The sequence below is a fragment of the Hemitrygon akajei genome, chromosome 28, assembly GCF_048418815.1.
Source record: "Hemitrygon akajei chromosome 28, sHemAka1.3, whole genome shotgun sequence".
NCBI classification, from domain to species: Eukaryota; Metazoa; Chordata; class Chondrichthyes; order Myliobatiformes; family Dasyatidae; genus Hemitrygon; species Hemitrygon akajei.
In genome coordinates, this window is record NC_133151.1 from 2,447,850 (window position 1) to 2,475,588 (window position 27,739).

At 43.7% G+C, this 27,739-nt stretch overlaps 1 protein-coding gene across 1 annotated transcript; it reads right to left on the reverse strand.

Moving 5' to 3' along the window:
- Positions 1–755: 755 nt before the first annotated feature.
- On the reverse strand, positions 756–26,934 carry LOC140717622 (probable G-protein coupled receptor 75). Its single transcript, XM_073031206.1, has 2 exons — positions 26,579–26,934; positions 756–3,366 (listed from the first exon to the last, which is right to left on the reverse strand). Exons 1-2 carry the CDS (start codon positions 26,694–26,696, stop codon positions 1,709–1,711), a joined length of 1,776 nt encoding a protein of 591 aa, XP_072887307.1. The 5' UTR covers positions 26,697–26,934; the 3' UTR covers positions 756–1,708.
- Positions 26,935–27,739: the final 805 nt, after the last annotated feature.

Genomic DNA, 27,739 nt, shown 5'->3' on the forward strand with positions numbered 1-27,739 from the left:
CATCCTCAACAGGATCCTACCACCAAACACATTACCTCCACCTCCTCCCACCCTCCCATCACTCCCTCCATGATTCCCTTGTCCATTTGTCCCTCTCCACTAATCTCCCTCCTGGCACTTACCCTGCAAGCGGAATAAGTGTGACACCTGCCCATTCACCACCTCTATTCAGGGCCCCAAACAACTCTTCACCTGTAAATCTATTGGGGTCATCCATCTGGTACTCCACTGCAGGCTCCTCTACTGTAGAGGAGGATTGAGGACTGTTTTGCCGAGCATTTTGCAGGAAGCAGGATTTCTTGGTGGCCAACCATTTTAATTCTGGTCCCCATCCCTACTCCAAAATGGCCTCCTCTACAGCCACAATGAGGCCATTCTCAGGTTGGAGGAGCAACACTTAATATTCCCTCTGGGCAGCCTCCAACCTAATGGCATGAACATCGATCTCTCCAACTTCCAGTAGTGTTCTCCTCCTCCCTTTCCTCCTCAGTTCCCCACTCTGGCCCCCTCTTATTTCTTTTCTTGTCCTCACCAATCTGCCATCTCCCCCTAGTGCCCTTCCTCCTTCCCTTTCCCCTATGGTCCACTCTCCTACCAGATTCTCCAACCCAATACCTTTTCCACCTATCACCTCCAGGTTCTTACTTCACCTCCCCTTCCCCCACCCACCTGACTTCACACATCACCTTCCGGCTTGTACTCCTTCCCCTCCCTCCCACAACCTTCTCATTCTGACTTCTTCCCCCATCCTTTCCAATTCTGCTGAAGGGTCTCGGCCTGAAATGTCACCTGTTTATTCCTCTCCACAGATGCTGACTGACCTGTTGAGTTGCTGTGTTGCAATGGGAAAAAAACCTGCTTCCATTTACCCTATCTATACCCCTCATAATTCTATCAAATCTCCTCTCTTTCTCCTACGGTTCAGAGAATAAAGTCCTAACCTATTTAACCTTTCCCTATAACTCAGGTCCTCAAGTCCCGGCAACGTCCTTGTAAATCTTGTGCACCTCTATCAAAATCTCCTTGAAACCTTTTTCAACCAAGGAGAGCAATGCCGATCTAACATCTCAGCTGAACCCTGAAAAGCAGATTAGAGATGTCAGTTATGTGGAGCAGGGGCAAGGATTCCATCCTTTCAGTAAGCCTGTTTAATGTATCATCAGTCACTTTGTTGCCAACAATATCCTATGATTTTTGACAGTTTTGGTGCACAGTTATACAATTTGCAGCCTACATCCGTGTCACCTGGCAGGGAAACATACAAATGCCATGCTGAACCAGCGTCTTGTGGATTGTTAGATAAAAATCAACCCCGCTGTCGGTGGTCCCAAGCCCATCTGCAAAAGGAGGAGGGTTGGTCATGGGGCTACCAACCCACTATCCCGTAAAAACCCTGTAGAAACACCGACAGAGGCTCTGGAGACCTTGTCCCTGGGAGAAGAAGGTTCTAACACCAAGAAGATGGGCTACACCTGGGGTCAACTTGAAGGACTGGCCTTGGACAGAGTACCCTGGCAAGCTGCTGTTGGCGGCCTGTGCCCCAGTAGGGGTGATGGGCTTAAGAGGAAGGTATAACCAGTGTTCATTGTTATATGTTTGACATCTTAACAGTACAGTGCCCTGTGATCAGCGGAGTTACTTTATATTACTCAAGGGAAAGCATTCTTGCCAGCAATATGTCGTCCGTTCCCGCAGAATGATTTTTGGTTTAGACAGACGGAATGGGAATGTGTTTGGCAGAGTTGCTGTCATAGTCCTGCATGAAATCTGATGTTTTTGAGATGTGGTAGTACACTCCAGTATAGGATTGAGCTGACCCTAAGGCATGTCTCTTGGGCTGCAGGCTTGAAGGAGTGCTGTTCTCCTGAAGGGCACTGGTGTTGTAGATGCTGTAATAAGGCTCTATCCTAGTGTTAATGGGTGTGGAGGAGCTTTGTGCTTTTTGCTGAGGGTCTACCGAGGCAAAGGCGTCCTTTGAGTTACTCGGACCACAGGCCTGGTCGACTAGCTTTCTCTGCGGCTTGGGAGAGAGGATGTATGCTGAGTTGGTGTCGTGGTGAGAAGACTTGTTCCTGTTTGCAACCAGGCTGCCGTCTCCCACCGCTTTCAACCTCGTTTTCTGCTTGCAGCACAGCAGCAGCGTCACGAGGTGCGTGCACCAAGCCACCTTCTTGCGGAGGCCCGAGTTGTTACGAGAATAGATAAATGGGTTGAGGCCTGACCTAAAAAATACCAAGGTTAACCCACAGAGCTCAAACTGATAGATGATAAAACTGTTTTCGGAAGAAAGGACGTCATGCACCAATGCAATACCCAGTGGCAGACAGCAGACCACCGATAGTAGTATCATGATACAAGTCACGACTGCTTTGGAATCTTTGACAGCTGATAGGTTCACAGTTTGTTCTAGCTTTTTATTGGATGCTGCAGCATTTTTACTTTGGTCATGGGCGTGCAGGTGTATCTGCACGTGTGGGGCTTTGTTGGATTTCTGTTTCCTGTATAAAGAGGGCCCTGGTCCTTCAGGAGGGACAAAACTGTCAGGGTTTTTGGGGTCCACCACAGTAATTATGGGGCACCGGTGTACCTGCGCGTTCTTGTGCAGAGTCTGGGCGATCATTGCGTAAGAAATTGCAACAATGCCCATGCAAAGGGTGAAGTCGACCACGTAGGTGTACAAAATGGCCTTGCCATCTTCGTTGATCAGCCCTAGCAGGGGGACACAGATCTTGGAACTGTGGTACCTCGTCATGGCCGATAAGGTGGCCAAGGTGAAGCTGATGGTCCACAGTATGATAGTAAAAAGGAGTCTGCAGAGAAAGGAGGAGGAATGGTTTGTTTGTTGTCCCAACACCATGCGCAGACGATGAACGGCTATAACAGCCACTGTTTTCAGCGACATGATAACAAATCCCGTACTGGTGAGGTGGAAGGTGAAGCAGAAAGTGTCCGACATGCTACTCCCGTTGTTGGAAAACATCACAAAGCCAAACATGGGGGCGGTCACAAGGCAGATGAAAAGGTCACAGAACGACAGGTTCAGGATCATGAAATCAAAATGCGTCCTAAACTTCCTGTAGGCTGGGTTGAAGAAGGACGAGAAGACAATGAGGTTCCCATAGGAGCCCAGGCAGAACACCAGGATCAGCAGTAGGATGCACGTGGCCAGCGTGGCTCTGTGGATAGCTGTCTTCGCTTCCGTGTGGTTCTTGCCCGGAGAGCAGTTGGTGAGCACAGGAAAGATGCACTCCAGGCTTGCGTTCATATTGGAAGGGAGCTTTTCCTTTATAAAGGACGGTTGGGCGTCCATTCTTGTAGAGTTCACTTGTAACGCTGGAAAATGTTTTAATGGGTTAATTATGGTTCCTGAAATCAGAAATAAATATGTTAATAGCCTCATACAGCATAGAAACAGACCCTTCACCCCACCGAGTCTTTGCCAACCTTAGGATAGTATAGCACAGCATGGGCCCTTTGTGTTGACCCATATCAGATTAAAATCACCAGCTTATGTTGTGAAATTTCTTAACTTTACAGCAGCAGTACAATGAAATACTTGATAAATATAGAGGGGAAAAACTGAGATTCATTAAGTAAATAGTCTGTTAAATAGTTAAGTTAAAATAAGTAGTGCAAATTCTTTATGTTACTGCGTATGTTAATCAAAATGGCTTCTTTGTTATGTTAAAAGTAAGAATGCTTCTTTGTTATGGTAACTGGTGAGAGAGTGCTTTCTCTCACAGCTTGTTTGGGTTATAATTACTGATAACGAGAATTGTATTCATTTGTTAACCAATTGGGATAGATGTTATTCTTTCTTCTGGGTCTGTAAGCTAGTGTTGTGCGGACTTTTGGGGAGTTGGAGGGGAGATCGTGAGGAAGGAGGATATGCTGGATGCGCTCTGGTCGACCACCGAGGTTGGTCCCAGGCGGCGGGTCGAGGAGGTCGGAGAAGATCGAATAGTGGACAGAAGACTTCGATAGTTGAGCTCCAACGGTTGTGCACGAATTGACTGAACTCTGATAAGTTTTGGCGCCTTTTCTTTCATATATATTGTATCGCTATTAATTACCTAGTTCTAGTACGATTTATAAAGTGTAATTCGTAAAACGTACATTGTGTGCTGGCTGCTGATTGATGTTTGAGGCCGTATCAGGTGGCAATGCACAGCAACCGATGCAACCATGAGACAAGGTTGGGCAGGGGACGGGGTCTCCCCTAGATGCGTACGAGTCGAGATAGCTGAGCGTTGCACAAAGAATAGGTAGTGTTCATGGGTTCGATGTCCATTTAGAAATCCGATGGCAGAGGGGAAGAAGTTGTTCGTGAATCGCTGAGTGTGTGCTTTCAGGCTCCTGTACCTGCTTCCCAACAGTAATAGTGAGAAGAGGGAAGAAATCTACTCCACGATTAATCTAGTCCTTCCCTCCTACACAGCCCATAACCCTCAGTTTTTCTAGCATCTATGTGCCTATCTCTTGAGTCTTTTAACTGTGCCAATTGTATCATCCTCTGCCACCTCACTTGCCAGTGTGTTCCAGACACCTGCCATCCTCTTTGTAAAATGAAAAACCTACCTCCGACATCTCCCTCAAAACTTTACTCCACGCTTCAAGCAGATTTCTGGTTATTGGTCATTAGGGAAAAGGGTGCTGGCTATCCATAGCCTCATAATCTTATATACCTCTACTGTCATCTTTCATCCTTCTTCATTGGAGCAGAGCAGCACTGTAGCTTAGTGGTTAGCACAACACTTTACAGTACCAACGACCTGGGTTCAATTCCCGCCACTGCTCGTAAGGAATTTGTACACTTTCCCCGTGACCAAATGGGTTTTTCTCTAAGTGCTCTGGTTTCTTCCCACAGGTTAATTGGTCATTGTAAATTGTCCTGTGATTAGGCCAGGATTAAATCGGGGATTGCTGGGCAGCACAGCTCAAGGTGTCATAAGACCTACTCTGTGCGTATCTCATTAATAATAATAATAGAGCTCACTCAGTCTTTCCACATAAGACGTTTTATCTAATCCTGACAGCATCCTCTGCACATTCTCCATATAGTTTCCATATTCTTCCTATAATGAGACAAACAAAACTGAACACAATACTCTTAAGTGTGATCTAACCAGAGTTTCATAGAGCTGCAACATTACCTTGTAGCTGTTGAAATTGTCTCCCACTAAAGAATATCAACATACCACATACCTTCTTAACCACCCTTGTCGACCTGTGCAGTGACTCTGAGGGATCTATGCATTCAGACTCCAAGATCCCTCTGTTCCTCCACACTGCTTGACATCCTGCCATTAACCCTGTACTCTCCCTTGAAGTTCAATCTTCCAAAGTGTATCACTTCATGCTTCCCCAGACTGAACTCCAACTGCAACTTCTCCGCCCTGCCCTGCATCCTTTCTTGTATTCCATTGTAACCTACAACGACCCTCAGCTTGATCCACAATACCAGCAACCCTCGTGTCATCTGGAAATTTACTAACCCACCCTTCCACATCCTCTTCCAAGTCATTTATTAAAGTCTTAAAAGAGCAGGAGTTCCCAGAGTGAATCCCTGTAGAACACCATAAGTCGCTTACCTCATGTCCCATCTGCTACCTGTGTTACCTTCAAAGGGCAAGCCAATTCTTAATCCTTGTAGCCAAGTTTCCACGGATCCCAAGCATCATGCCTTTCTGGATGAGCCTTCCAAATTAAATGCCTCACTAAAATCCATATACACCACACACCACTCCTCCTTCATCCTCGAAAAACTCGAGGCACAACCTGCCCCTCTCGAAGCCATGTTGATGATCCCGAATAAGAAAATGCTTCTCCAAGTTCCTGTAAATCCTGTTCTGAAGAATCCTCTCCATTAGTTTGCCCACCGCTGATGTAAAACTCGCTGGTCTATAATTCCAGGATAATCTCTGTTGCTTTTCTTGAACAATAGAATAACAGTTGCCATCTTCCAGTCTTCTGGGTCCTACTGCTGTGGCCAGGGATGATGCAAAGATCGTTGTCAACGACCCAGAACTCAGTTCCCTCACTTGCCATAGTAACCTAGGATATATTCCATCTGGCCCAAGGGACTTTACAGGAGCAGAATTAGTCCATTTGGCCCATCAAGTCTGCTACACCATTCAATTGTCATTCTCAACCACATTCTCCTGCCTTCTCCCCATAACCTTGGACACCCTTACTAATCAGGAACCTATCAAACTCTACCTATCCTAATGCTTTCAGAAGCTCCAACACTTTCTCTTTTGTAACCTCAACATACTCCATGCTGGTCTCACCGTCAAGCCCAAATTGCAGTAGTCCAATTTTGTCCATGTTTCCATTCTGTCCCTGAGACACACTAAGGACAATTTATAATGTCCAATTGATCTGCCGACCTGCACTTCTGTAGGATTTGGGAGGAACCCTGTGCAAACAAATGTACAGGGAGAAAACAGGCGACGCTAGAGGTTAGGATTGAACAGTAGTCACTGGAGCTGTGAAGTGGCAGCTCAACTTTCTGTCCTACCTGGTGATTCCTGATACCTTGCATTTTCTCTGCAGCCCTGCTTTCTCTCCCCCCCTCTGGTGTTAATTTGATTTCTCATTTGAAAGTCTCAATTAACTCCTCAAATGGCCCTTTTAGGTAGAGAATTCCAGAACATAACCACTTTTAAGAAAAATAAATATTTCTTCCGATTCTGAACACAACAGATTCTGCAAATGCTGAAAGTCCGAGCAGCCCACACAAATTGCTGGAGGAACTTAGCAGTCAGGGAGCATCGGAGGGGGGCAGCACTGTGGTGTAGTGGTTAGCCCAATGCTTTACAGAACAGAAGACCCGGGTTCAAATCCCACCGCTGCCTGCAAGGAGTTTGTACTTTCACCTCATTACTACGTGGGTTTTCTCCAGGTGCTCTGGTTTCCTCCTACATCCCAAAGACCTACCGGTTGGCAGGTTATTTGGTCATTGTAAATTGTCCCATGATTAGGCTAGGACTAAATCGGGGTAATGCTGGGCGATGCGGCTCAAAGAGCCAGAAGGGGCTGTTCCGTGCTGTATCTCAATAAATAATAAATAAAATCTATGCAAAAGAATAAACAGTTAGACTTTTGGGCTGATGTTCTTCGTCAGGTGAAGGGTCTCAGCCCAAAATGGCAACTGTTTATTTCTGTCCATAAATGCTGCCTGACCGGCTGAATTTCTCCAGCGTTTTGAGTGTGCGTGCGCGTGCATACACAAAATTCTTGAGAAACTTGTCTTTTGCCTAGTAGTCTCAGATTGATAAATATCAAGAAGCTTTGTGGGAGATTTTCTACCATCCTTTGGTAAAATATATTCTCCAACTTGTTGGTGGAATTTCCCAGATTTTAAAGGGTATTTCCCCTTGGAAATTTTCCTGGATGTCTCAGCCAGCTAAAATAGTTTTTGAACGTTTCCATTCCACATAGCATCGTAGAGGACTATAGTTTCGGCAGAAGTTGACAAACAGAATGAAATGGAAAGCTGATTTACTCTGGAATGTTGTAGAGCCACAAATTTTGATCTTGATACATTTTTTTTCAATGATGGTCTGTAAGCTTCCTCTTGCTTAAATGCTACATGCTATTTTCATGCTCTTACAGTGTGCTGCACTCTGATGGAGTTGTCCTCAGACATCCACTGTGAGTCATTTCAAAACATTAGGATTACGTAGCCTGTGGGAAATCATAAACACGAGAAAGTCTGCAATTGCTGGAAATCCAAAGCACCACACACAAAATGCTGCAGGAACTCAACAGGTAAGGTAGCATCTGTAGAAATGAATAAACAATTGACATTTTGGGCTGAGACCCTTCTTTAGGACTGGAAAGATGCCAGAATAATGAGGCAGTGGGAGGGAAAGGAGGCTAGCTGGAGGTGATAGGTGAAGCCAGGTGGGTAGGAAAGGTCAAGGGTTGGAGAAGAAGGGATCTGACAGGAGAGAAGAGTGGACAATAGGAGAAAGGAAAGGAAGAGAGAACCCAGGGGAAAAGTGATAGGCAGGTAAGAAGAGGTGATAGACCAGAGTGGGGAATAGAAGAGGGGAGGGGGAAGAAAATATTTTTTTTACCCAAAGAAGAAATCAATATTCATACCTCAGGAGGCTACCCTGATGGAATATAAGGTGTGGCTTCTCCACCCTGAGAGCCGCCATATTTTGGCACAAGAGGAAGCTATGAACCGACAAGCTGGAATATGAATGGGAATCAGAATTAAAATGTTTGGGCGCCAGATAGTTCCGCTTTTGGCGGATGGAGCAGAGATGCTCGACGAAGCGCGTCCCCAATTTTACGACGGGTCTCACCAGTGTAGAGAAGGCCACATCAGGACACAATAGGTGACTCCAGCAGATTCTCAGGTTGAAGTGCTGCCTCGCTTGGAAAGACTGGGTCCTTGAATAGAAGCCCATGCCATCATTTTTTTAAACTTGGGGCCCAACACTTTTTAGCACAAGTGGAATCTTGTATATGTGACAAATAAAACTAATCTTTTAATCTTTTAAAAATATGGCTATTTAATTTTCACACAGCCTAATTTAAGATCTGAGGATTGACCATGGATGTTGTGTCCTAGCTGTCAGGGCAGTACAATATGAGAACAGCTGTTGCCCATGCAGTAGACTCCCCTTCTCCATGCAACTGATGAATCCAAAGGAACGGCAGAGACCAATATAGTTTAACACCAGTGGCATCACAGGAGTTGCCTGTCAATGTTGAACTCAACATAAGGCTGCCTTAGGGACTCCAGTGCCAGATTGTTCCTTGGGGTTTATCCCCGAAGCCTTCTCCATGAGTGGTTATAGCCAGAAGGCAGTAGAGGTTTGAGATCAGAGTTTTCCTTCTCCTAGATGAGCTGCCGACCACAGCTGATGAGCCCCATCTACCTGAAGTGACTGGTTTTAAGGCACCGGTAACCCGCCTTTGCCCCTTCTCCTGTCAGTAGAAACTGTTCCGCCGGGTGTAGTAGCTAAGCCACACGTGAAGGCCAAGAGCTGGACTTGGTTGCCAGAGGCTATTTGAGGCGCACGCCATTGGCAGCATTTAGTAGGTAGTGGGAGCTTGTCCCCATTATCACCACCGGCTATAACAACTTTAAGGAACCTATTTTAAGATCTACATGCACAGAAGATCTTCGGTAAAGACCTCTTCAGTAAAGAGGTTTACTGAACCTCTATACTCAGAAGAAATCTCGACTTGAGTGCATTTGTACCATTTATTTCAAGTCAAGTCAAGTCGCTTTTTATTGTCATTTCGACCATAAACTGCTGGTACAGTACACAGTTAAAACAAAACAACATTCTTCCAGGACCATGGGGCTACACGAAACAACACAATACTACACTAGACTATGTGAGACAACTCAAGGCTACACTAGACTACGTAAAACAGCACAAAAACTACACTAGACTACAGACCTACACAGGACTACATAAAGTGCACGAAACAGTGCAGGGCAGTACAATAATTAATAAATAAATAAACAAGACAATAGGCACAGTGGAGGACAAACTTCAATACAATAATAAATGATGTAGATGTCAGTCTAGACTCTGGGTATTGAGGAGTCTGGTGGCTTGGGGGAAGAAACAGTTACACAGTCTGGTCGTGAGAGCCTGAATGCTTCGGTACCTTTTCCCGGATGGCAGGAGGGAGAAGAGTTTATATGAGTGGGGCGTGGGGTCCTTCACAATGCTATTTGCTTTGCGGATGCAGTGTGTGGTGTAAATGTCTGTAATGGCGGGAAGAGAGGCCCGATTGATCTTCTCAGCTGACCTCACCAACATGCTGCTGGTGACTTAACTACAACGTTGGGTGAAAGTCTGGTTCAAGGTTTTTTTTAGATTTCCCCGGCCACTTATACTGAACTACTTGCTGAAATAAATGTTGTGAAGTCCCCATTAAACCTGACATAGTAGCAAAATACTCTGAATGCTGGAAACCATAAATAAAAACGTACTGTATGAAGTTTTGGAACCATTCAGATGATCAGTATAGTGGAGAGAGAATCAGAGTTGGCTTTTCAACAGAAGTCTCCATGGGTCCTGCCTATTGGGCTGAGTATTTCCAGTTCTTTATAGTTTTATTCCCTTCTAATCCCAGAATAAAGCTACCTCATATTAACTGGATTTGAGTGTATTAACAATAAGGAGAGTTTGGATAAACTTGGATTGTAGTTTCTACAACATCAGAGGCTGAGGCGCAACTTGATTGAACTACAATGGATTCCAGTTAATTGGGGCACTTTGGACCAATAACATTTTGGTTCAATTAAGCAGTTGCTCCAATTCGCAGAAGTTTCAGGGAAATAGTTAAAAAGGTATTAAAAAAAAAGGCAATCTATCATTTAACTGAGTAACAAATTATTTATTTATCAAGAAACAGCACAGAATAGGCCCTTCTGGCCCTTCAAGCTGCAGGGCCCAGCTGTCCCTGATTTAGCCCTAGCCTAATCATGGGACAATTTACAATGGCCAGTTAACCTACCAGTCGGTACGTTCTTGGACTGTGGGAAGAAACTGGATCATCCAGAGGAAATCCACGTGGTCACAGGGAGAACATACAAACTCCTTACAGACAACAGCAGGAATTGAACCCAGGTCACTGGTACTGCGGGGTGTTGTGCTAACCACAACGCTACTGTGCCACGTATTTGAATGGAATACAGAAAAAATACAAAACTGTCAATGCTACTGCAGTACTATGAAACTGTATTAGTTCCTAATAGTTATCAACAAAGAAATTCATCCAGTGTTCACTGGTGCATTCTTTTATTTGCCTCTAAGTGAAGAAAACCCACGCAGATACTTAGTGCTGCCTTCACACAGTGCTATCAGTGAACACCTTCTCCAAATCTTCACTTCCATTGTAACATTCCAGATGATTATCGATACCTTCAAATTCTTCATAGTGCCTAACTTGTTGTAGTGAAATTGTTTAATTTTCCCTCCCAGCTGTTTCTGAAATCTACAGGCCTGAAAACTTGAAAACTTAAGTAAGCAGACCAGTTTTTAAATTGTCTTACTGCTTATTTCTCACCAACTATCAATGACAAAAATCACGGCTTTTTGAACACAAGCACACACAACTAATGCATTTAAAAACTGTTTGCTCCAAGCATGGCGTCGTATCTAACGGCCAGACATGCTCACACCTGATACTGGTTAGAAACTGTTCAGCAACGGTTTCTAGTCCCAGTTAACCAGCAGAGTGTCCCGAATAAACGAAGGGTATCCCAGCTATCTTATCAATTCAATTGTGTTCTTTTTATGCTGTCCCAAATAAGCAGCTGACACAATTAACTGATGGCCCAATTAACAGGAATCCAATTTCCCCCAAGATGGCAGTGTGACATCCTTGATGGCATAGGTTTAAGGTGAAAGGGGGAAAGTTTAAAGGAGGTTTGCAAGACATGTTTTTTTACACAGTGTCAAGTATCTGCTGTGTGCTGCCAGAGTAAGTGGTAGAAACAGATACAATAACAATGTTCAAGACATATTTAGACACGTATAAACCGGTAGAGAACAGTGGGACCATGTACAAGCAAACAGGATTTGTTCAGATCAGGGGTTCCTAACATGGACTGTGCTGGATTGGGTGTTGTGCAATGATCCAGAGAGCTTAAGGTTAAGGAACCCTTAGGGAACAGTGATCACAATATGACCAAGTTCACATTGAAATTTGAGAGGGGAAAAATAAAATCCAATGTTGTCGGTATTTCAGTGGAATAAAGGAAATTACAATGGCATGAGAGGGGAACTGGCCAAAGTTGACTGAAAGGGGACATTTGCAGGAAGGACAGCAGAGCAGCAATGGCTGGAGTTTTTGCGAAAAACAGGGGAAGTACAAGACCGATATATTCCAAATAACAAGAAAATTTCAAAGGGAAGAAGGACATTACCATGGCTGGCAAGTGAAGTTAGAGCCAAAGTAAAAGCAAATGAGAGGGCATACAAGGAAGCCAGAGCTTGTGGGAAGATAGAGGATTGGGAAGCTTTTAACAACTTGCAGAAGGAAAAGATGAATTATGAGATGAAGCTGGCTACTAATATCAAAGAAGATACTAAAAGCTTTTTCAAGTATATAAAGGGTAAAAGAGAGTCAATGGTAGATATAGGACCAATACAAATTGATGCTGGAGATATTGTAATGAGAGATGCAGAGATGGCAGAGGAACTAAATGTGTATTTTGCATCAGTCTTCACAGTGGGAGACGTCTGCAGTCTACCAGGCATTCAAGAGTGTAAGGGAAATGAAGTTCATACAGTGAAAATTATGACTGAGAAGGTGCTCAGGAAACTTAATGGTCTGAGGGTGGATAAATCTCCTGGACCTGATGGAATGCACCCTCGGGTTCTGAAGGAAGCAGCTGGAGAGATTGCCAAGGCATTAACAATGATTTTTCAAGAATCAATAGATTCTGGCATTGTACTAGAGGACTGGAAAATTGCAAATGTTACTCTGCTATTTAAGAAGTGTGGGGGGCAGCAGAAAGGAAACTATAGACCTCAAACACATGAAAATCTGCAGATACTGGAAATTCAAGCAATACACACAAAATGCTGGTGGAACCAGGCAGCATCTATAGGAAGATGTACAGTCAAGACCCTTCATCAGGACTAACAGAAAGAAGAGATAGTAAGAGATTTGAAAGTGGGAGGGGGGGGGGACCCGAAATGATAGGAGAAGACAGGAGGGGGAGGGATGAAGCTAACAGCTGGGAAGTTGATTGGCAAAAGGGATACAAGGCTGGAGAAGGGGGAGTATCATAGGATGGAAGGCCTTGGAAGAAAGAAAGAGGGAGGTGAGCAGCAGAGGAAGATGGAGAACAGGCAAGGAGTTATTGTGAGAGGGAAAGAGAGAGGAAAACAAAATTATTTAAAATTTAAAAATTAGGGATGGGGTAAGAAGGGGAGGAGGGGCAGTTACGGAAGTTAGAGAAGTCAATGTTCATGCCATCAGGTTGGAGGCTACCCAGATGGAATATCAGGTGTTGTTCCTCCAACCTGAGTGTGGCTTCATCTTGACAGTAGAGGCCATGGATAGACATATCAGAATGGGAATGGGATGTGGAATTAAAATGTGTGGCCACTGGGAGATCCTGCTTCCTCTGGCGGACAGTGCGTAGCTGTTCAGCAAAATGGTCTCCCAGTCTGCGTCGGGTCTCACCAATATATAGAAGGCCATAACGGGAGCACCAGACAGTATATCACACCAGCCGACTCACAGGTGAAGAGTCACCTCACCTGGAAGGACTGTCTGGGGCCCTGAATGGCGGTGACGGAGGAAGTGTAAGGGCAGGTGTAGTACTTGTTCCGCTTACAAGGGTAAGTGCCAGGGGGGAGATTGGTGGGAAGAGACAGGAGGAATGAATGGACAAGGGAGTCGCGTAGGGAGCGATCCCTGCGGAAAGCAGAAAGTTGGGGGGAAGGGAAAGATGTGCTTGGTGGTGGGATCCTTTTGGAGATGGCGGAAGTTATGGAGAATTATATGTTGGACATGGAGGCTGGTGGGGAGGTAGGTGAGGACAAAGAGGAACCCTATCCCTAGTGGGATATAACTATAGACCTGTTAGCCTGACATCAGTGGTTGGAAAGTTGTTGTAATCGATTGTTAGGGACAAGATTACGGAGCACCTGGAGGCACATGACAAGATAGGCCAAAACCAGCATGGTTTTCTGAAAGGAAAATCCTCCCTGACAAACCTACTGCAATTCTTTGAGGAAATTACAAGTAGCGTAGACAAAGGTTGACCTGGTATATTTGGACTTTCAGAAGGCCTTTGACAAGGTGCCGCACATGAGGCTGCTTAGCAAGATAAGAGTCCATGGAATTACAGGGAAGTTACTAGCATGGGTGGAGCATTGGCTGGTCATCAGAAAACAGGGTGGGAATAAAGGGATCCTTTTCTGGCTGGCTGCCAGTTACCAGTGGAGTTCCATAGGGGTTGGTGTTGGGACCGCTGCTTTTTACGATGTATGTCAATGAGTTGGACTACGTAATTAATAGATTTGTGGCTAAATTTTCCAATGGTACAAAGATAGGTGGAGGAACGGGTAGTGTTGAGGAAACAGAGAGCCTGCAGAGAGGCTTAGATAGTTTAGGGGAATGGGCAAAGAAGTGGCAAATGAAATACAATGTTGGAAAGTGTATGGTCATGCACTTTGGTGGAAGAAATAAACGGGCAGACTATTATTTAGATGGGGAGAGAATTCAAAATGCAGAGTTGCAAAGGGACTTGGGAGTCCTTGTGCGAGATACCCTAAAGGTTAACCTCCGGGTTGAGTTGGTTGTGAAAAAGGCAAATGCAATATTGGCATTCATTTCTAGAGATGGAGAATATAAGAGCAGGGATGTGATGTTGGGGCTCTATAAGACACTCATGAGACCACACTTGGAGTATTGTGTGCAATTTTGGGCTCTGTATTTTAGAAAGGATATACTGACATTGGAGAGGGTTCAGAGAAGATTCGCAAGAATGATTCCAGGAATAAAAGGGTTATCGTATGAGGAACGTCCGGCAGCTTGGGCTGTATTCCCTAGAGTTTAGGCAATGAGGGAGGATCTCATAGAAACATTCTAAATGTTAAAAGGCCTGAACAGATTTGATATGGCAAAATTATTTCCCATGGTAGGGGATTCTAGGACATGAGGGCATGACTTCAGGATTGAAGGACGTCCTTTTAGACAGAAATGCGGAGAAATTACTTCATTCAGACGGTGGTAAATCTGTGGAATTTGCTGCCACGAGCAGCTGTGGAGACCGAGTGATTGGGTGTATTTAAAGCAGAGATAGATAGATTCTTGATTAGCCAGGGCATCAAAGGGTATGGGGTGAAGGCAGGGGAGTGGAGATGATTGGAAGAAACGGATCAGCCAATGATTGAATGGTAGAGCAGACTCGATGGGCTGAATGGCCTACTTCTGCTCCTATATCTTATGGTCTTATGAGGTCCATGGACCCCTTGCTCTATGGTTTTAATCCAAGGCATAAAAAGGATCAGGCACCCCTCATTTAGACTGGCATCATGGTCAGTGCAGGCACATTGGCCGAAGGGTCTGTGCCTGGGCAGTACTGTTCTAGGTAAAGATTGTAATTGGAAGTACGGTGCAAAACAAAAATAACAAACTTTGTGAATTTGATCACAGAATTTTACTCAATAATTTAGACAAAGGGATTGAGTACGTTGCATCTACATTTGCTGATGATATGAAGCTAAATGGGATTGTGAATTGTAAAGAGTGGGATGTAAGATATAAACATTGGGTAAAACTCTGACTTGGAGTACAAAATGGAGTATTTTTCAAATTTTTAAATAAATTTTATTATCAAAGTACATATATGTCACCTTATACAACCCTGAGGTCATTTTCCTGCGGGCATACTCAGCTATAGAATGGTAACTATAACTGGATCAATGAAAGATCAGCCAGAGGGCAAAAGACAACAAACTGCGCAAATGCAAATATAAATAAGTAGCAATAAATAACAAGAACATGAGATAAAGAGTCCTTAAAGTGAGATCACTGGTTGTGGGAACATCTCAATGGATGGGCAAGTGAGTGTAGTTATCCCCTTTTGTTCGAGAGTCTGATGGTTGTGGGGTGGTTACTGTTCTTGAACCTGGTGGTACGAGTCCTGAGGCTTCTACCTAATGGCAGCAGCGGGAAAAGAGCATGGCCTGGGTGGCGGGGATCTCTGATGACGGATGCTGCTTTCCAACGACAGCGTTTCATGCAGATGTGCTCAGTGGTTGGGAGGGCTTTACCCATTATGTACTAGGCCGAATCCACGGCCTTTTGTAGGATTTTCCATTCAAAGGCACTGGTTCTTCCATACCAGGAAGCTGTGCTTTCTTCACAATTCCATTTACGTGCTGAGTCCAGACCAGGTCCTCTGAAATAGTGACACCAGGAATTTAAAGTTACTGACCCTCTCCATCTCTGTCCCTCTGATGAGGGCTAGCTCATGGACCTCGGGTTTCTCTGTCCTAGTCTATAATCAGTACCTTGGTCTTGCTGACATTGAGTGAGAGAGAGGTTGTTGTTAAGACACGATACAGCCATATTTCAATCTCCTTTCTGCATGCTAATTCATCACCACCTTTGATAGGGAGGTTATCCAGATGATGACACATGAGACTGCAGTGCTTCACCCTTCCGCCCAAATCAGACTTCGTTGGTTTTCAATTCTCTATCGCTTTCTCCGCACTCCCATTCCACCTGCCATTTAACCCCTCACCCTCACTGCTTCACAGGGGCTATACTCCCATTAATCCCATGAAGTGTGTTGAAATTTTGACCACCCATTTCCCTCTATGTTTGCTGCCTGACCTGCTGAGTTCCTCCTGTAGCTTTTTTTTTTATGAGGTTATACACTTTGGTAGGATGGTGGGGTGGAGATGCATCTCTGCCAAAGGAGGTGTAAGGCGCTCCTTCCCACCAGTAGCCTGCAAATCAGCCTTCGGCAAGGTGTAACACATGCTTAGCACCCCCCTCCCCCTGGTCAGAGTCACACGAAGCCTTTGGAGCAGGTGACAGTTGGTTGAATGAGCAGCCGGTGCATATCACAAGTCCTGGTTGCCCAGGCAGACAATTTTTGAAGAGTATTGATATTGACTGGGGTCACCCGTCATGTAAAGACACTGCCCAGCAGAAAGCAATGGCAAAACACTGACGTTGAAAAATTTCCCGAGAACAATCATGGTCAAGGAAAGACCACGATCGCTCATGACACATATGACATGACACATAACAAACAAACAATACACTTCAGTGGAAAAAATAGGAGTGGAGAAGATTGTTTAAGAAGAATAAGTTTAGAAGATCGGTTCCAGATAGGAAAGAGTTATCTTATTCAGAAAGTGAGCATGCTTTGTCTATGTTTATGGAATCTTGGTGTTGCTGTTTCATCCAGTTCAATTCTGGTGTTGAGTCCTGTTGAAGGGTCTCGGCCTGAAATGTCAACTGTACTTTTTTTCTGGCCTGCTGAGTTCTTCCAGCAGTTTTGTGGGTGTTGCTCAGATTTCCAGCATCTGCAGATTTTCTCTTGTTTATCCTTTTAAAATATCAGGTCCTGAAGGGGTTCAGTGGGGTAGATAATGAGTTGTTATCAGCATCAGGTTTATTATCACTGTCAGTGGCGTGGGATCAAGAAAAAGATTCCCCTATTTTTACTGAGATGAGGGGAAATTTCTTTTCTCAACAGGTTGTGAGTCTTCGGCACTCTCTCCTCTCGAGAGCTGTGGAGGTTGAATTGATTTAGTAAATTCAAGCTTAAAGTGGATAGATTTTCATGGATCCATGGGTCAAGGCCAGATAGACTTGAAACTATGATCTTATTCAATGGTGAAGCAGGCTTAATGAGCTATTTAACCTACTCCCACTTCTATATTTGAATAAGGAGGGATAACATAGATGAAAGGATGGAGAGGAAAAGGGGAACCTGGGTGTGCATGTACAAAAATAATTGGAATTGGAAAGGCGTGTTGAAAAGGTTGTTGGAGGGGCACATAGAATTCACAATACAGATAATATTCTTCGCTCCCTCAAGCATTTTCACACCTTCCTATTGCAGTGATCAGTATTCAGAATCAGGTTTAATATCACCAGCGTTTGTCATGAAATTTGTTAAATCTGCGGCAGCAATCCAATGTAATACATAATAATAGAGAAAAAGATCTGTGAATTACAGTGAGTATATATATTTTTGGTTCTTTGTCCCGTATGGTGTGTATGTGTATTTTTCCCTCAATCTCAAGGCTTCTACCAGAGGCCCAAGAACTTGAAGGTTCAGCGCGGTATCCTTGCTGTTCCTAATAGTGCGCTCTTCTGGACCGAGATCTCAGATGTTGTTCCTGGGATTTGTTGGAGCCACACTCCCAGTTCAGGTGTCACAGCTCCCAAGTGCTCCTGTCACTGCCAGGATTACTCTTGCTTTAACTGTCCGCATCTTCCCATCTGCTCTTTCAAGCCCTGGTACTTCTCTTGGAAAGAGTGATCACAGTATGATTGAGTTTCTTATACAAATGGAGGGTGCAATAGTTCGATCTAAAACCAGTGTATTATGCCTACACAATGGAAACTACCATGGGATAAGGGAGGATTTGGCTCCTGTAGACTGGGGACACAGGCTATATGGTGGGACGGTTGAGGAGCAGTGGAAGACTTTCAAAGAGATTTTTCACAGTGCTCAACAGAAGTATATTCCAATTAAAAGCAAGGACAGTAAAGGTAGAGAGAGCCAGCCCTTGGATAACTAGGGAAATAAAAGAAGGCATCGAACTAAAAGCTCATGCATACAAAATCTCCAAGAGTAGTGGGAAACTGGAAGATTGGGAAAATTTTAAAAAGCAACAAAGAACCACTAGGCAAACAATAAAGTAAGGGATGCTAGATTATAAAAATAAACTAGCACAAAATATAAAAATGGATAGTTAAAGTTTTAATAATTATATAAAGTGGAAAAGGGCGGCTAAAGTGAAAGTAGGTCCCTTGGAGGACGAGAAGGGGAAATTGATTGGATGATGAGGAAATGGAAGAGGCTTTGAATTAGTGTCAGTCAGTCTTCATGGTGGAGGACATGTCTAATATGCCAAAGAGAGATGTTATGGATGCGATGGTAGGTGAGGACCTCGATACAATAGCAATCGCTAAAAAGTAAACTTGTGGGCCTGAAGATAGGTAAGTCTCCTGGTCCTGATGGAATGCATCCCAGGGTATTGAAAGAAATGGCAGAAGTTATAGTGAAGGCTTTGATGATAATTTGTCAAAATTCTCTGGGTTCCAGGCAGGTCCTGGCAGATTGGAAGATATCGAATGTAACGCCACTGTTCAAAAAAGGATATAGCAAAAAGCAGGTAACTATAGGCCAATATCTGTAGTTGGGAAAATGCTTGAAGCTATCATTAAAGAAGAAATAGCGAGGCATCTGGAAAGAAATGGATCCATCAGGCAGACACAGCAAAGGCAGGTCCTGTTTGCCAAACTTACTGGAGTTCTTTGAGGATATAACAAGCACAATGGATAGAGGGGAACATATGGATGTTATTTACTTGGATTTCAAGAAGGCATTCGATAAGGTGCTGCATAAAAGACATCCATGCATGGAGTTGGGGGTGTTGTATTAGCATGGATAGAGGATTGGTTAACTAATAGAAAACAGAGTTGGGATACATGGGTGTTACTGTGGCTGGTGGTGAGTGGTCTGCCGCAGCAGCCCACAACCCTTTATGATATACGATCCAGAAGAGGAGACTGACTGTAGTGTATCTAGGTTTGCTGATGACACTAAATTGAGTGGAAAAGCTAATTGTACAGAAGATATAAAGAGTCAACAGAGAGATCTAGATAGGTTAAGTGAGTGGGCAAGTGTCTGGCAGATGGAGTACAACGTTAGTAGATGCGAGGTCATCCAGTTTGGAAGGAAAAATGAAAGAGCAGATTATTATTTAAAAGGTAAAAGATTGCAGCATGCTGCTGGGCAGAGGGACTCGGGAGTGCTTGTGCATGAATGACAAAAGGTTGGTTTGCAGGTGCATCAGGCTGTCAAGAAGGCAAATGGAATGTTGGCCTTCGTTGCTGGAGGGATTGAATTTAAGAGCGGGGAGGTTATGCTGCAACTGTACAGGGTACTGGGGAGACCTCACCTGGAGTTCTGCGTGCAGTTCTGGTCTCCTTACTTTTTTTTTATATGTACAATTATTGAACATACTTTATTATTCACCAAAGAATGCCAATAAACTGGAATAAAATTTTTACATTTTTGTATTTGTCTTTTTCTTTTTTTTTTCTTTCTTATTTTTTTAATAGGGATGTTAGGGGAGGGGTTAAGGGGAGGGGGGCTGGGTAACACTTTTTTTTCATACACATTTATTCTGTAACTGGTCTCCTTACTTGAGGAAGGATATACTGGCTTTGGAGGTGGTACGAACGAGGTTCACCAGGTTGATTCCAGAGATGAGGGGGTTAGGCTATGAGGAGAGATTGAGTTGCCTGGGACTGTATTGCTGGAATTCAGAAGAATGAGGGGAGATATTATAGAAACATATATAATAATTAAAGTTATAGATAAGATAGAGGCAGGAAAGTTGTTTCCACTGGTCGGTGAGACTAGAACTAGGGGTCACAGCCTCAAGATTCGGGGGAGCAGATTTAGGACGGAGATGAGGAGGAACTGCTTTTCCCAGAGGGTGGTGAATCTGTGGAATTCTCTGCCCAATGAAGCAGTGGAGGCTGCCTCAGTAAATATATTTAAGACAAGGCTGGATAGATTTCTGCATAGTAGGGGGATTAAGGGTTATGGGGAAAAGGCAGGTAGGTGGAGGTGAGTTCATGCCCAGATCAGCCATGATCTTATTGAATGGCGGGGTTGGCTCGATGGGCCAGATGGCCGACTCCTGCCCCTGTTTCTTATGTTCTTATGTTATGTTCCAGCTTCTCATATTTTTCTCTTCCTTCAGGATTGCCACATCTATTATTATTGCTTTCTTCAGTACCTTGTTCAGTATTACTGTGTCTGGTTGGTTGGCCAGTACCTACTTATCAGTCTATACTTGGAAGTCCCAGTTGTAATACCTACAACTGGTTTCATCCAGTGAAGTAGTGCTCACGGGTTCAGTGTCCATTCAGAAATCAGATGGCAGAGGGGAAGAAGCTGTTCCTGAATCATTGAGTGTGTGCCTTCAGGACGGTAACAATGAGAAGGCACGCCCTGGGTGATGGGGGTCCTCAATGATGGATGCTGCCTTTTTGATGTATGGCTCCTTGAAGATGTCCTGGATACTATGGAGGCTGGTGCCCATGATGGAGCTGACCGAGTTTACAACTCTCTGCAGCTTACTTCGATCCTGTGCACTAGCTGCCCCTCTTCCCCCCACACCAGACAGTGATACAGCCAGTCAGAATGCTCTCCACAGCACATCTGTAGAAATTTGCAAGTGTTTTTTTGATAATGTACCAAATCTCCTCAAACTCCTAATGAAATTGGACACAATACTTCAGTGTTTTATATTTTCACAAACAGAGGTAAACACTGGTTAGGCCACAAAATGAAGCACAATGTTGAAGTCAGGTTACCACCTGAAAAAAAACTGTCAGTGATGAGACATTTTGGTGCAAAGTAATGCTAGGGATGTTATTCTAGAAGGTTGAGAGAAAATTTAATGGAAGTATTTGAGATTATAATTGGTTCAGATAAAGTAAAATTAGATAAATCAAGTGAATAGATCAAGTACCACTAACAGGTTTATAATTTTGAGTAAAATACAAGAGGATGGTTTGCAAAAGCATTTAAAAAATACATTTGAGTTCTGTAGTGGACTGCCTGTAAGTATTTGCAGTTTGTTGCCTTTTGCACTCTGGTAAAGCAGCCAAGTTGGGTGGTCTTTCATTGATCCCGTTATGGTTATTATTATTGTTATTGTGAAACATTTTTTCTCAGCTTAAGCTGGTAAAACCTGAGGTACGGGCATAGCCAAGCACACTGATTTCTCGATGGCTAGGAACTTCCTGACTACGCAAACACGAGGAAATCTGCAGATGCTGGAAATTCAAGCAACACGCACAAAATTCTGGTGGAACGCAGCAGGCCAGGCAGCATCTATAGGAAGAAGCACAGTCGACGTTTCGGGCCAACACCCTTCGGTCCTGACGAAGGGTCTCAGCCCAAAATGTCGACTGTACTTCTTCCTATAGATGCTGCCTGGCCTGCTGCATTCTACCAACTTTCTGACTATTCTAGTGGTGGTTTGTATTGTGGCTTTCTGAAGATTGACATACATAATACTCTGTGGCCCTAATTGTTTAGCTATTGTATAATGACTTTGGGATGAGTTGTAGATATTACAATCAGAACAATGTATTCCCTGTTCATGTTCCATAGTCTTTCAATTTCCTCTTTTAATTCACCATATTTCTGGTGTTTTGTAACTTGGTGATTTCTGTAAGTTATGTGTGTTTGGAAGAGCTATATCTGTTAAGTAAGTTGCTCTTGTTTCTTTATCCTGCTATTATATCCGGTTATTATGGATTGTCCGATCTGTAATAACAGATCGTAATATAATTTGTGGAATTCCGACTCTAAAACTGGATCAGGCTTGTTATTATAGTAAGCTGTGATTTCTTTCATGAGTTTGTATTTTAAAACAAGGTTTTGATGAATGATGCTTGTCACTTGACCGTGCCTGGTGGAAGTAATCAGATTGAGTTAAACCACTACAGGATCCTGTAATGCGTTGGATTGTTTCCGGTTTTTCCTCGGCATTTTCCACCTTTATCATCTTGAATTTTTATTATTAAGGTTATTATTATTCTGTAGATTCTAAGGCCACAAGAAAATGAATTTCATGGTTGTATATGGTTACATATATGTACTCCGATAATAAAATTCACTTTGAAATTTAAAGAGTGGAGACTGGGTCAGTCAGTGACTTCAGTAGGGAATTGGATAGGCATTCAGCAGCAATTAATTTGCTCAGCTGTGGGGAAAAGAGCTGCGTAATGGGTCCTGGGATTTGAACTGAAATAAACTTGACGGGCTGACTGGTTTGCTGTGTTATGGAAGTTCTGTAGTGTCAGCTGTATTACAGTGGGTCTGTCCCTATCTTGGCCATACTGAGTAAGCTCATGTTTCATTTACTGAAAGATATCAGTAAACCAGATGGTATGAACCAGCAGTCCAGTAGTTTCACATAGTCACTATCACTGAGATTAGCTTTAAAGAAATCTGTAATGTAAGTGACCTTCCAACTGGTGTTGTGGGATTCGAACTCTACCCCTAGGTCAATAGTCAGCCATCGCAATTGTTGCCCAGTGCTTTAGCGGCCGTGGGTTCAGCTGGAGGTCACATTGTGTAAAAGTTGACTGAAAAGAAATGGCTGCCAAAGGAGGCTTTTTTTTTGGGAGTGGAATGACACGCCTACTGAGGAAAGAAGCCAAGAGACGCTGAAACCGTCTGCCACGACAGTGACAGTCAGTTCTGAGAGGAAAAGATTTTGCCAACCAGAGCCAAGTGAGAATACAACCAACTAATCGACTCATGATCCTTTGCATCCATGTGGTGACCAGCAGTATAATATACATTTAAATTCTAAATGTAGATATTCCCCTCTTCCCTCCCCAGTAACTACTGCCTGTTGCATGCCCACCCCATCACCCAGGTCATGCCTTGTTCTCATTGCTACCATCAGGAAGGAGGTACAGAATGGTGAAGGTACACACTCGGAACATCTTTCTCTTTGTCAGCCAATTTCTGAATGGACATTGAACACTACTTCACTACTTTTTAAATTTCCTATTTTTGCACTACTTATTTAATTGATATTAAATACTATCTTACTATATATATGCCACAGGAGGTCCTTTCTCCCTGTGTCTATAAGCTGAGAAGATCATCGGGGTCTCTCTTCCCGCCATTACTGACATTTACACTACACACTGCATCCGCAAAGCAAACAGCATTATGAAGGACCCCACGCACCCCTCATACAAACTCTTCTCCCTCCTGCCGTCCGGGAAAAGGCACCGAAGCATTTGGGCTCTCACGACCAGACTGTGTAACAGTTTCTTCAGACTCCTCAATACCCAGAGCCTGGACTGACACCTGACTGCCCTATTGTCCTGTTTATTATTTATTGTAATGCCTGCACTGTTTCGTGCACTTTATGCAGTCCTGGGTAGGTCTATAGTCTCATGTAGTTTTTTTTTTCTCTGTTGTTTTTTTTACGTAGTTCAGTCTAGTTTTTGTACTGTGTCATGTAACACCATGGTCCTGAAAAAACGTTGTCTCATTTTTACTGTGTACTGTACCAGCAGTTGTGGTCAAAATGACAATAAAAGTGACTTGACTCTACAACTCCTCCTCCTTAAGTATATAAGTATTTGGTTTCATTGCACATCTGCGCTGTTACCTTTTAATGCACTTTTTATATATTTTTTTCTACCCCAATGCTTATATTTTGTATTTTAAAGTACATATTTCTGACTGTGCAATCTTGCAATAATTTCCTTCTGGATAAATAAAATGTTATCTTATTTTTTGTTCATGTATATACTGTAATTCACAGTTTTGTTTTCTCTCTATTACTGCATATTGCATTGTACTGCTGCCACAAAGCCAACAAATTTCACAACATATGCTGGTGATATTAAACCTGATTCTGATTCGAGAATGTCAAACGAACAAAATAGATGCATTGTAGTTAAGGGATTTAAATCTTCATTTCAAGGATTGCCAGGCTCTTGTGAATTACTACCATCTCTTTTTTTTTAATGAGAAGCACTCCAGATCCTGACAAGAGAGATCAGCTAGGTTCTCGTATAAGTGCGGCCAACTCTCAGTTACAGTACACAGTCCAAGAGTTTTAGCTTTTCAGCCCACTGTGTCCGTACTGGCCTTTGTCCTGTCATCACTAACCCTATTTTCCCAGAAGAGGTGTGTTTTTTTCTGTGTCTTGTCTATTCAAGCGTCTGTCAATGTGCCTCTTAAATATGGTGATTTGATCTGTCTGCACCAGTTACTCTAGCAGTGAGTTCCAGATATCATCCACTTTCAAAAGAGTCTTGCCTCCAAACATACCTTTACCTCCCCTCCCCCTCTCCACTTTCCGCAGTGATCGCTCCCTCTGTAATTCCCTTCTCCGTTCATCTCTCCCCACTACTCTGCCTCCTCGTACTTATCCCTGCAGGCAGCCAAGGTGCTATCCCTGTCCATTCCCCTCCTCCCTCGCCTCCGTTCAGGATCCCAAGCAGTCCTTCCAGGTGAGTCCTTCAGATAAGGAGGAATTTCTTTAGCCAGAGAGTGGTGGATCTGTGGAGTTCATCAATGCAGGCGGCTGTCGTGGCCAAGTCACTGGGTGTAATTAAAGCGGAGGTTGATAGGTTCTTGATTAGTCAGGGTGTCAAAGTTTACGAGGAGAAGGCAAGAGGAATAATGAATCAGCGATAGAATGACGTGATGGGCTGAATGGCCTAATTCTATTACTGGGTCTTATGGGCTTTAGAATTTCTTTAAAGGCCAAAATCAGAAACAGAATCAGGTTTAATATCACCCCATATGTTGTGAAATTTGTTGTCTTTGCGTCAGCAGTACAATGCAATACATGATAACAAAAAAAGCAAATTACAGTAATATATGTATGTGTATGTGTGTGTGTGTGTGTGTGTATATATATATATATAGAGGGAGAGGGAGAGAGAGGGAGGAGGGAGAGAGAAAGAGAGAGAGCGATAGAGGTACGGCAGGTGCTGGAAATGTAGCGCAATGCACACAATGTGCTGGATGTGCTCAGCAGGTCAGGCAGCATCTATGGTACAGAGTAACAGTCAACGTTTCAGCCTGAGTCCCATCATCAGGACTGGAAAGGAAGGGGGAAGAAGTCAGATTAAGAAGGTGGAGGGTGGGAAGGAGGGAAGTACAAGGCGGCAGTAGATAGGTGAAACCAGGAATGGGGGAAGGGGTGATGTAAAGAACTGGCAAGTTGACTGGTGAAAGAAATAAAGGGCTGGAGAAGGGGGAATCTGATAGGAGAGGACGGAAGGCCGTGGAAGAAAGGGAAGGGGGAGGAGGACCAGAGGGAGGTGATGGGCAGGTATGGTGGTAAGTGAGAAAGGGAAACAGAAACAGAGATTGGTGAAGGAGGGGTTGTGCGATTACCAGAAGTCAGAGAAATCAATGTTCGTGCCATCAGCTTGGAGGCTACCCCGATGGAACATAAGGTGTTGCTTGTCCAGCCTGAGTGTGGCCTCATCGTGGTAGTAAAGGAGCTTCTCAGACCAGTGGTTGAGAAACTGGTTAACAGTTGGTCATCTAGAGCTGAATCCGCTTTGCACGCTAGTCTCATGACGTGACGGATAATTGCAGGGACACCACTGGAAGCGGCCTGCACTGGTATCTATACAATGCTAATTCAACCTATCGCAAAGCACAACTATAATCAGTCGCCTAATTAATAGTTGCACCTTCAACTTGAGCTGCTGATTGGAAGAAGAAAGTTGGTTGACCAGCCTTGCGATATGACTTCCCTTCACCAAGTTCCAAGCCAGACCAGCTCTCCCAACCTTTCTTTGCGTTTAACTGTCGTATTTTCATAGTTTCCTCTAAAAATACCAAATTTGGTACATTTCAATGGATGATGGGGAGGAAGGTGCTTGCATTGATTGCTGGGACAGCAATCGCCATCCCTGGTTTTGAAATGTCCCCGTGTGTTTCAGCCTGCAGCCTCTGTTATGTACTGCAGACACATGCAGTTACACATGTATAAAATTTACGTGCTATGTATCTCAATGCTGTTATACATTTTGCTCCAAGCATCACATCAACAGTGATCTGCTCAATGTTATTACGACCCTATATTCTTATTAAATCTAATTCCGCCTTTGGAAGAAGGGAAAAACATTTCCATTTCCAGCAGCTTTTTGTTTTAGAAACAATGCACCTACGGGAAAAAATTAAAGAAAGCAACTTGCATCCTTGGTACACCTGATATTTGCTCTGAAATAGATATTGCAATGAAGTAACTGCTTACTAACATTATCATTATTCAGTAACGAATGAAGTGCCAATACATACCATTTGGTTCGCTTTTGATCATAGGATCACATTGTGGCCATGATGGATGGCGTGCTAAATCTCCGCGAGACGAGAGAAGCAGATTGGTATTCAGGCTAGATACCGCAGCTTTTGACATTGATGACTGAGAGAATCAGAAATTTTCAGGCCCGGCGCTGAAAAAAAATAGACCAGGTTGCATCGAACGGTGACCAGGAACCCATCCGCACATTGCAAACAATTAAAATGAAAATCCAAACGGTAACTTTGAAATGAAATCAATTAGTCCGATCAATACGTTGCGGTCTCATTGTTAAGTAAGCTCTTTTTCCTCATCTGATGCTGCAGTCTGGAGCAATCTCTGGTTTCTAAGGAGCGTTGCCATGGAAACTACAAGTACGTATGAATTAGAAATGTGTTTTGCTTGCAAGCTGTGGCCCTGGTGCATTTATGGACAGCTCGGTGAACTTGTCCGTGGACGCATATTTTGCGATAAATGCGAATGGATGCGTATCTCTTAGATCCCAAAATTTTGAAGATTTCAAAATAATCATCCAATTCTGCATGCGTACTGTTTAATATTCCGAGTCTACCGCTGTCCCAGTTTTACATAACCTCCTATAAGTGCATATACTGTGGATACATACATAAATGCACTTAACACTGGTGTATTGAGGAGTTGAAGTCATATTCTATTTACATACGAGTCATTCATCAGTCAATGAAGTTCAGGACTAGAGTATATAGTTACCGACAGGAGAATATAGTTACTGGCAGGGTACTTGGGAGTGTGGAGGAGCAGAGGGATCTGGGGGTACATGTCCACAGATCCCTGAAAGTTGCCTCACAGGTAGATAGGGTAGTTAAGAAAGCTTATGGGGTGTTAGCTTTCATAAGTCGAGGGATAGAGTTTAAGAGACGCAATGTAATGATGCAGCTCTATAAAACTCTGGTTAGGCCACACTTGGAGTACTGTGTCCAGTTCTGGTTGCCTCACTATAGGAAGGATGTGGAAGCATTGGAAAGGGTACAGAGGAGATTTGCCAGGATGCTGCCTGGTTTAGAGAGTATGGATTATGATCAGAGATTAAGGGAGCTAGGGCTTTTCTCTTTGGAGAGAAGGAGGATGAGAGGAGACATGATAGAGGTGTACAAGATATTAAGAGGAATAAATAGAGTGGA